Source organism: Cannabis sativa, chromosome 9 (assembly GCF_029168945.1).
Source record: "Cannabis sativa cultivar Pink pepper isolate KNU-18-1 chromosome 9, ASM2916894v1, whole genome shotgun sequence".
NCBI classification, from domain to species: Eukaryota; Viridiplantae; Streptophyta; class Magnoliopsida; order Rosales; family Cannabaceae; genus Cannabis; species Cannabis sativa.
Genome location: NC_083609.1, coordinates 21,984,069 through 21,995,238, shown reverse-complemented (window position 1 = coordinate 21,995,238; position 11,170 = coordinate 21,984,069). Strand labels below are relative to the sequence as shown.

The 11,170-nt window shown below is 34.1% G+C and overlaps 2 protein-coding genes across 2 annotated transcripts; both read left to right on the top strand.

Annotated features, from left to right (window-relative positions):
- Nucleotides 1-6,658: 6,658 nt before the first annotated feature.
- LOC133031127 (uncharacterized) lies at nt 6,659-7,970 on the top strand. The gene is made up of 2 exons (XM_061104498.1): nt 6,659-7,522; nt 7,620-7,970. The coding sequence occupies exons 1-2, from the start codon at nt 6,659-6,661 to the stop codon at nt 7,968-7,970; spliced, it is 1,215 nt and encodes a 404-aa protein (XP_060960481.1).
- Nucleotides 7,971-8,091: 121 nt separating this feature from the next.
- LOC133031128 (uncharacterized) lies at nt 8,092-9,575 on the top strand. Its single transcript, XM_061104499.1, has 4 exons — nt 8,092-8,595; nt 8,690-8,881; nt 8,969-9,294; nt 9,374-9,575. Exons 1-4 carry the CDS (start codon nt 8,092-8,094, stop codon nt 9,510-9,512), a joined length of 1,161 nt encoding a protein of 386 aa, XP_060960482.1. The 3' UTR covers nt 9,513-9,575.
- The last annotated feature ends 1,595 nt before the right edge of the window (nt 9,576-11,170 follow it).

Genomic DNA, 11,170 nt, shown 5'->3' with positions numbered 1-11,170 from the left:
TCGTTCCTCCTAGCCAAGACCCTGGCAAGGAGAAGTTTAAAGTTGGTGGAGCATATGAGGGATCTCCCATTGAGATTATGACTGAATATTTTGATCGGGTTTGACCTGGACCTGCCCGTACCCGACTCGCTCAACCTGAAAATTTTAAACATATATATATATATATAATACTAAACATATAAGAATAAAGTTTAATAATAATAATATTAATAATAATAATAATAAAACTTTATTAATAATAATTATTTTTATCATCCTTAACTACTAAGAAATTTTTAATTTTAGGGTATTTGATCAACTCTGTGTATCCCAAAATATCTCATTAATTCTATAATCAACATATCTCAATAATCCCAACAATATTACTAACTAAAACTGTTGTGATATTTTTGGCCTCCAATTGGATCTACAGAATTGCCGAATTTGAAAATATTTTTTAATTCACAAATAACTTCCATGATATCTACATATTCTAAATAAATAATCTCCGTAATTAATGAGTTACGTATATTTATCCACTCATGATAAAATTTATAATTTATACAAAATTAGGTCAGCAGGATCATAATCCTACTCATTACTACCTAAATAACCCATAATGTATAATAATTTCTAATTATTCATAATTAGTTAACAAAGCCGCACTTCATGCGGCATGTATAATAATTATAAAAATTTTATTCACACTAAAATTATATTTATTTTATTAGGACAACAAAACACAATTTTTTTTATTACACATAAAAAATAATAGAATTACAACTTCATACCAAAAATATTAAAAGTACATATAAATAGCAAAAAAATCACTAATTTTTCATATATATATATTATTGCCTTATTAAAGGAGTACCACAATTAAGTTAACCTTTGCTCCTAATAGAGAATTTAGTCTTTATTTACTCAATGTACATTTTTTTTTTTTGGCATGGATCTCCATGTGTATATTTATAGAAGACTTTCAAATAGAATAAAAATATATTTAAACAATATATAAGAGAGAATTATTTATATATATAAGTTATATATATATAACAGATAAAAAATAGTGGTTAAAAATACTTACTTTTAATATAAAATTGGTTTGTGTTGTTCTCTATTTATATACATACTATTTTCAATTATTAGAAGTTGAAAAATATTTATTATTTATATCAATTAATTAGAAAATAAATAATTAGGAGAAAGAAAAAACTGTACGAATTCAATGGACAAAAAAATATAAATAGTAGTCAATAAATATTTCATTGATTTAGGTGGAAGTTGAATATGTATGGGTTATATTGATTTAGTTAATTGTATAATGAAGAAGTAGTAAGATCTGAGTATATATTTAATTGGGTTGGTATATTTCTTTTCCTTAATATTATTAAATAAAAAAATTATAAAAAAAAACCGCAAATTAGATAAAGTAGAAAATTAAAAGGAGATTAAGTCACCACACCTATTTTTCTTTTAAATTTATATGTAGATATAAATATAAATAGATAAATAAATAAATTAGAAAACAACTTAAAACTAAATATTAATAATTCAAAATTAAGTTTATTAGTAACAAAAGAAACTTCTTAAATTAATACTTTTTTAGAAAGTTAAATAATTAAAATTAATAAAAAAATATACTAATATATAATCTTCAATGCATTAGTTATATTGTATAAATTATTAAAAAAATCAAAAGATATCACTAAAATTAATATAAATGTACGTAATTTATTACAAAATAATTAAGATAATAAAAAATTAAAACTCGTGATTGAAGGAGAGAAATATAATAAAAAATTAATTATTCATTATGAAAATGTATAAAAATAACATTTAAGAAAAAATTATATTAGCTCTTATATATAATATTTTTTTAGGTTTTTTTATATATACATGTATATATCTCTGTTATAATATATATATATATAAATTTTATGGAGAGAGATAAAAATTTATCATTTTAATATACTTTTTAATTAAAAAAATAAATGAAAATCAAATTAATATAGATTTTTAAAGTACGAAGAATTACTAATACTTTGAATCGAAAAAATCTATTAGAGAAGAGCTTGATACTTAATTATATATATATATATATATATATATATCAAAGTAATATAATCTTTCAAAGCAAGAGAAAAAAAATTATCCAACAATTTTATTGCAAAATATTCATTGGAGATAATTTGTCAATGAATAGTCTTTTCCAAGTAGTCTAAAAATATAAAACATCAAAAAATTAAAAAATATAATAAAAACTTAAAAATGAACATACATTGCTAAGTAGTAAAAATAGATCAACATCAAGAATTAAAAAGAAATAAAATTAATATAACAAAAACTTTAAAACTATGAGTGGACTTTGGTACGAAAAAAAAATTATTAGAGAAAAACTTAATACTTAACTTGTAATTAAAAACCTTGACCTAAAAAATTGTTATTAAAAGCCAAATATAAATAAAAGTAATATAATTTTTCATAGCAAGAGCAAAAACTACCTAATAATTTTACTGCAAAATATCCATAGGAGAAGAATTTGCCAATGATTAATCTTTTCCGAAATCTAAAAATATAGAGCATCAAGAATTAAAAAAAAAACATAACAAAAAATTCAAAAAATAAATATATATTGCCAAGTAATAAAAATAGATCAATATCAAAAATTAGAAGGAAAATAAATTAACATAATAAAAATTCTATTAAGTTTAACTTGGATTTGAATACTATATATAAGTTTTTTATTGTAAAGACCGATTAGCTTTAATTTGGAAATTAGCAGATAATTAGGGCTTAATGATGAAAATTATTTATTAGCATTGAATTATTTATTTATGATGTTTTATTTGAATTCAGAATCCATTTTTATGTCATATATAGATTTCATAATTTTGCATGTTTTGTGCCCAACAACATTGGAACGCAGTGCTTGGCTATTAGAATCACATCTTAGTATTTTTGGTATAGCAGGACAATATAGTAGATATTGGGAATGTCGGGAATAGTCGGGATTTTAAAATTTCCCAAAATACCCCTAAGTGCCTTTTATGCCCTTTTAGTGTGGGAAGCGCAAAATAGTCTTTTAGCTTAGGTTAATTCCTTGTCTTTTAGTGAGTTAAATGGGGATTATATTCTGAATATTTAATTGATATAAGTTTAATGAAACCAATTTTTACTTTCATTTTATTCAAAATAAGAAAATTCAAGAAAAGTTTCTTCTCTCTCTTTCCTTCCTCTCTTTCTTCGAAACCCACCTAGAACCAGCTAGGGTTGGGGTGTTTTTTCTGCATTTCAAGCTTGATCCAGCAGGTGTTAGGAGATCCTAAGCTCTAGGTAATTTGTTGTATCTTTCTCTTAAGTTTCTTGAATTTAAAGATAGATTTTTGCACGAAATGGTGATTTTAGCTACTGTTGTTGCTGTTGTTGTTAGATATTGTATTCTAAGGTTTAATTATGTTAGATTATGTTGAATTAAGCATGTTTTTATGGTTGTTAGTTAGTTTAACCAAGTGTTGAGTTTTTGAACTCAAACTTGGAGCTTTAATGGTAGTTTTGGATTATGAGCTTGGGTAGATGATTTATTGCTTGGAAATAGTTTATTGAGGTATAATATATAGGTCTGAAAAGTTTGGTTAAGTTTGGAATCGTTTTGGTGAAGCTTTGAAATTTTTTGGGTTCTCTGCAGAAAACCAGGTAACCGGTTTATGCAGCAGGGCTCCCAAACATTTCAGCTTTGCGATTCACTTTAGTTTCAGGTTTCTGGTTGGTTAATTCTCTGCTAGTTTAGGGTATTTCCATATTAAGTTGCAGTAGATAAAGTTTTGGGTTAAAACCTAAGTCCCGGGTGTGATTTAGCGGGTCACTTATCTAAGTTGTTATCGATGTGATTTAGGAGCCTATAATTCATCGAGCAGTTGTTCCACTCAGGTTGACCGACACACCTGAATTCGGAGTTGAGGTAAGATTAGTATAATATCATTCATATGTTATTACATGTTTAGCGTACATATTGTTTACGGCTGTTAGATTACATTGATAGCAGTAATAGTATACATAGAGTTGTACTGATTACTGATAAATGTATGTTGGCTGAAATACTGATCGATGCTGTCACATCAATATGGCTAGAGTATGACTAGCATATTGAGTATAGGCTGACATTATGGTCGATGGTATTGTCTTATGAACGTTGTAGACTTAGTACTGTGTGGGACACGGGGATTAGGGTTATGATCGCGTGTATGGGCGCCAGGTTATAACCCGAGATATTAGTATGTTATATGTTATGCTTTTCTTACTGAGTTTGTCGACTCACAATGCTATTTTCATGTAAAGGTAAGGGCAAGGCTAAAGCTGAGGAGCCGTGAGAGCGAGCAGGTGAATATTTTACATGTCAAGGCGGTTAGGCCTGGAGCGTACGATCTTTGGGACATCGAGAATTTTGCTGTATAGTCGCTTGGCGACAAACTTTTGTGTATGTGCATAGCAAACTTTTAAAAAGTATTTTGTAAACGGGATCCCGAGATTGTATATATGTAATACTTTAAGTTTTCTTTTAATTAAGCAAATTTTAATTAATTATGTTTTTTTCGTTAATCTCGTTGATTAGCAACGAGCTGCACAGTACATTTAAAATCACGCTAACACGCCTATATTAGTTAGGGTGTTACATTTATAATGGAAGAATACAATAGTTTTTTTTTTCAATTAGAGAATACAAATAGTTTAATATAATAATAAAATATTAATATACATATAAATAATAAGAGTTATATAAGAATACAAATAGGCTTTTTTCTAGTTAAAGAATACAAATAATTTTACTATAATAATAAGACTAATATAAATATAAATAATAAGCGCCACATAAATAATGTAAATAGTTTTTTTTTAGTTTAAAAAATACAAATAGTTTTAATATAATAATAGAAATAAATAAGAAAATTGAGAAAATAAAAAAAGTGAATAAAAAAACTCATGTGTGATGTCACATGACTGGTTTTTTTTCTTCTTCTTATTATTTCGTATATTACTATGTATGTTACATTATTTTATAAAAAATTTATAGGTAGTAATTATTTTAGAATACTATAAGTCTTAAGTTTGATTTCTTTTAATTTAGTATACATGGTAATTATTTTAGAATACTGTAAGTCTTTTGTTTGATTTCTTTTAATTAGTAGGTATTAATTTAGTGTTAGTTATTGGTTACATATTAATTTTCTTAAAAGAAATTAGAAAAATAGAAAAATAGGTATTAAAAAAATAAGAAGGTTAAACATGCCACACAACTCTTTAAAACTTTCATTTATATATATTGATTGATATTGATGTTTTAAATAATTTTATTATTATTATTATTATTATAAGTTTTTTATTATTATTAGATTAGATAAATAATAAAATTGTGAACCAATAACAACATAGATATGATAATTTAAAAAAGCAATGGGTATCAAGTAATAATAATAGGGAAATTTCATTAATTGACCCTAATAAAATACCCCATTTCGAAATATATACCCTCCACTAATTTATACAAATTAATTCCACTATTACTCATTTCTACCCAAAATAACCCTCAAATTTAATTTTCCTATTCTCTCTCTCTCTCTTTCCGTCTTTCCCTCTTTCACTCTCTCTTTCTCTCTCTGTCGTTTGCTATTCCCTCTCTTTCCCTCTCTGTCGTTTACAACTTTCGAACGCTGCCCCACGACGATGATCCAACGACCCAACGACCCAACAACGCAGTCCACGACCACGACCCCACTCTGGCCACCCACCCACGACCCTGAACCAACCCTCTCTCTATCTACTGTTCTCGTTCTCTCTTTCTCTCTTTCTCTGTCTATTGCTCTCGACATTGGAACCCAACCCACCCACACCCACGGCTGACATTGGAACCCAACAAATTTTCAGAGGTCGTAGCCACCAAAACCAGAACAGAGGTCGTAGCCCCCAAAACCAGAACAGAGGTCGTAGCCCCCAAAACCACGAACAGTCAAAGGTAAGTTTTTTTCTTATTAAAAAATAGAATTTTCATAGATTTGGATGGGAATTTGTGTATGTTATTCTGATTAGATTGTTTTAGGATGTGTATACGAACTTGTGCTTGTTTTTCTGCATGTTAATCAGTAGTGTTTTATTGTTCAAACAAGTTGTCGATGACATATCGATAGGTTATCGATATAATGTCGACAAGATTGAAAGTGTTTGAGTCTGTGTTGTTAGTGTATGTCGATAGGATATCGTTGGTATGTCGATAGGATGTCGATCTTTTTTGGAATAAAAGTGGAGGTCTATAATGTCGATAGCATATCGACCTTATGTCGATATCTTGTCGACCATTGTTATGTAGTTGATATATGTTTAATAATGTCGATGGCATGTCGACATGATGTCGACCTTATGTCGACGATTGTTGTTTTCTGCAAATATATTTGTATGTCGACAGGATGCCGACAGTTTGTCGATATGCTGTCCACAAAGTTATTTTGTTACTGTTTTTGTGATAATGTCGACAACATGTCGACAGTATATCGACTGTTTGTCGACCAAATTATTTGTTTACTTACTGTTTGGTAATGTCGACTGAATATCGACATGATGTCGATGTTATGTCGACCATTTTTTAATTTTTTTGGCAGTTATATTGATTTGTTTTTTGTTTTTTCAGATGGCTCCCAGACTCATTATTCCAGCACCCGAGCATTTTACTGGCCGCGTCACATATAGAGGCACTGGAATTTTTGCAAAAATCAAAGCTCGGTTTGAGGAGTTCAACCTTAATAACACGGCGAAGGAAAGCCGTTTCGGGAGCTTCTGGAATGCCGTACCCTTGACATTCTCCTCGGTGTTATTTCACCAGCTGATGCTCCACAAAATGAAAGTGGATGCTCAGGAGGAGTTGAGGATGCGGTTTTATGTTGGTCGGAAGGAGGTCAGATTCGGGGTGCTGGAGTTTGCACTCATTACAGGCCTGGACTTCTCCTCGGGGCCAACAGAAGAGGAGAAGGCTGCGCAGGTCGCGCGCTCGGGGTCAGACCGATTGATCAACAGATATTTCAACCGGTCTGATAGTGTGAAGACAGAAGCACTCCAACTTCAGTTCACAAACTGTCAGAATCCGGAAGACTTGTACAAGCTCGACTTGTGCTTGTTTGTGGAGTCAGTGCTTCTGGGCCGCGAGGCAAACGCGCTGATTACGCCTCACATACTTAGATATGTGGAAGACCTCGAGTTCTTCTTCCGGATTCCTTGGGGGAAGCACTCATTCGCCAGACTCATGCACTCGCTTCAAAAAGACATGTTGAAACAGAAGGCCAACTACGAGAAGAAGCTGAGTTCGGATGTTCAGCACGAGTGCAAATACACAGCATATGGCTTCGCACCTGCAGTACAATATTGGGCGTACGAGGCCATTTTGGAGGTTGGGAAGAGGTATGGCACGAACCACGGGATTCGGTTCCCCAGGATGCTTAGCTGGACGAGCAAAGGCGATATTGGGAAGAAAGACGTCAGCGCATTATTTTCTAGACGGGTATGATTTTCACTTATGTTCAGAATAATTATTTAACATAAATGCTTGTAATAAATGCTAAATGGTTTTATTTTGATATTTTTTGAACCATAAACAGAATCTTGAAGTGGTGAAGGGGCTACTTCCACGGACAGAGGAGGAGGCATTTGTGAGGACCATATCTTACGATGGTGTGGAGAACCTGGTTGATGATGTTGTGGATGACACAGAGGCTGAGGCAGGTAGTCAGGTACCAGAGACTCAGGTCCCAGACACTCAGGTACCAATTTTTGGAATTTTTTTTTTATGTCTTTATTTTTTATTATTTTTGTTTTGTGATATTTGTTACATTGTGGAATTATCGTATGCTTACCGTATTTTTTTGATATATATTTTTTCAGGCCACTGGTTCAGAACCTCAGCCCAGTGCACCATCTTCATCAGGCGTTCGGGGTGCCGAGTACACTGATTTAGTGGCGAGGTTGGATAGGATCGAGGCTGACACTCAGGGTCTGTATGCTGCTCATGTCGAGCTGAAGAAGGCATACGAGACCAGCCATGTAGAGCTGAAGGGTGGTCAGAACGTAATTATGGAGCAGCTCATAGACATATTGGCCATGTTGAATCGTCCGCCAACGACAGCTTCAGCACCGGAGGCCCCAGCAGATCCATCTACCCCACCACCAGCTGCTTCACCCCCAGTAGAAGAGGATGAGGTCTTCCCCGACGATTACGATCCTTATGAGGGAGCTCCAGCGACTCCGATCGAGGCACAACCTCTTATCCATGTACATGACACCGAGTCGCAGGGTGAGATTCTGTCGATAGAGGCACAACCTGCAGTGGTTAAGAGTCGGAAGAGGAAGAGAAAGCCTCCTGTATGGTTCGGTGACTATACGGAGATGAAGAGGAGACATAGGCCATCTTCGACTTTTGATCCCCTGGAGCCACCGGATGAGAAATTGTTAACCACTTTCCGAAAGTGGTGTGTTGGACTCATTCCGAACCACCGACTTCGGGATTTGAGAAGTGGTGATTACGGTCCAGGATTCTTTTGGATAATGCTCACACCAAAGGAATGGCTTACAGATGACGTAAGTAAAGTATTTTATAATATTACTTCACTTTACAACTTTATGTGCAATTAATATATTTTTTTGTCTAACTGACATTTCCCTTTATATGCAGCATATAGATGCAGCAATGCATATGCTGAGGAGGCGACGCACCGACTATCCACTGACATTTCCTCAGAAGGGTGTCATTCTCTCCACATTCGTGACCGCCATGATCAGCAGTGCATGGACGAGCCACAAGGGTCCGAGGAAAAACTTTGTGTGGGAGGATTATATCCTGGACTACTGCAGAGGGGTTCATAAGGTATTGTTTTAGTAAGATTTTAAATGTTAATTGTTTGGGAAGATTATTATGGTTTGTTAATTGTTTCGTTGTTCTCTGTAATTACAGTCCCAAGTCTTTGAGAGATGGAGGGGTAACGAGTTTATTTACTTCGTTCTGAACCTTCCCGAGGCAAGGCACTGGGTCACAGTTGAAGTCGACATAGAGCTGTGGAAAATTAATGTCTACGACTGTGATTCCAGCGTCTGTCATTGGACCGCCTTGGAACCCATCCTGAAGGTTTGGGCAGAACTGCTGCCCTCGCTAATCCTTGCAACCGGGGAATTTCCACATAACAACCAGATCATGGCGTTAGCTAACTGTGACATCACGGTGCTTCCAAAAATGCACGCGACTCGAGCCACTCACGACTTAGTTCCGAAGTCAGCAACCAGGTACATAGCGATAAAAAAGTACTATAGTATTAAAATATGTTTTACGTTAGACTGACTTTACATTTTATTTTGCATTTAGTGGTGATTGTGGCGTCTATTGCATTGAGTATGTGGAGCATCTCATGATGCAGCGTGGATTGACCGATGTGACGCCAGACCGGATAGCTATGTTTCGTCAACGATGGTGTGTTGATTTATTTTACCAAAATATCGGCTGATTATATGTGTAATTATTGGGACATTGTATATTTTGTGTAATTAACATTACAGTTATGTATATATAGATTTTCTTTTCGTTCAAATTTTGATAATTATTCGTGGTTTCAAATATAAAATATCAATATTATTCAACAAAAATAACTATTAAACCTAAAAATAATTAAAATATTTGAAAAATATTCAACCTCAACAAAAATAACTATGACAAAATATGCATCATTACAATATATCAAATTTCCCAACGAATACGTACAAGACGCCTCAGATGCGGGCTTTGCATGTTGCTCTGTTGTGGCCTGAACTGCCACAGCGGCTGCAGTTTCGTGGTACAGAACCTTTTTTATCACCAGATGGGAAACGGTTCTCCCGTCTTCTTCCGGCGTTGCTTTTTCTTGGACGACCTACAGAGTTCTTTTCCACAGGTACCCCAACTTTCATATTCTTGATGTGTTCTGGGAGAACCCAATCATCCTCGTCACCAGCAAGATTGATGGTATCATCGTAAATCTTCCTCCACGTTTCTTTTGAATAATAAGGTGAGCAAAGCGTGTACACACTTGTGTTCGTTTTCAATGCCGCGGCACATGCATGAAGGCAAGGGAGTTTCAATAACGTGAACACGCCGCAGGTGCATGTTCTTTCAACTAGATTCACATCACCACCTCTTTCACCGTTAGGTCCCCTACCAACGTTATACAAATTGGCTCCATTTCGTTGGACGCGCCTGTACCTTGCATTTTCATGAATTTTTGCCAAGTTTTTTTCAAAGAGCGTGGCCAAAGGGGTGGCACATTTGTCAGCATTTTTGAGGCGATCAGCGAACCACGATTGGAGTGTGAACCTGATAAATTCAACCAAAGTAGTTATTGGATATTTCCTGAACTCTTCTGTGACACTATTGAAGCTTTTAGCAGCGTTGCTCGTCATGATGTTGTATCTATCGCCCAAACAATAAGGGTGAGCCCACTTCTCAAACCCTATACTCTCCACATATGCAGCAATGACCAGATTCATCTTTCTAAGCTTCTCGAACTCTCTATCGCATTCAGTCTTCGACCATGCGTAAGCAACATTATATATTTGGTTGTGAAAAGCATCAGTCTTGAATTTGGCGTTCACGTTCATAACAATGTGGTGATAGCATGCACAGTGGACTGCTTCGGGAAAAACGAGTTCAACAACATGATCAATGCTTTGATGCCTATCTGACACAAACACTAAGTTCTCAACCACGCCAATTGCTACCCTCAACTTCTGTAAGAAATACGTCCAGGAGTCGTTATTCTCACTGTCAACGATACCATAAGCAACCGGCAACAATTGGTTGTTCGCATCGTATGCCACAGCAACTAACATTATACCGCCGTACTTCGTCTTCAAGAAGGTGCCATCGATACTCAAAACAGGACGACAAAAAGAAAAGCCCCTTCTACATGCACCGAGTGATATAAAACAGTACTTGAACCGCTCATCCTTTAAGTACAAGTCAGTAATGGTACCTGGATTATTCTGTTCCAGCATGTACAAGTACCCATGAAGCTTCATGTATGAAAACTCAGGCGTACCCCTAGCATACGTAAGTCCCATCTTCCTGCACCTCCACGCCTTCACATAACTCATACTGATACCGTAGTTGTCAAACATGTCCCTCTGTATG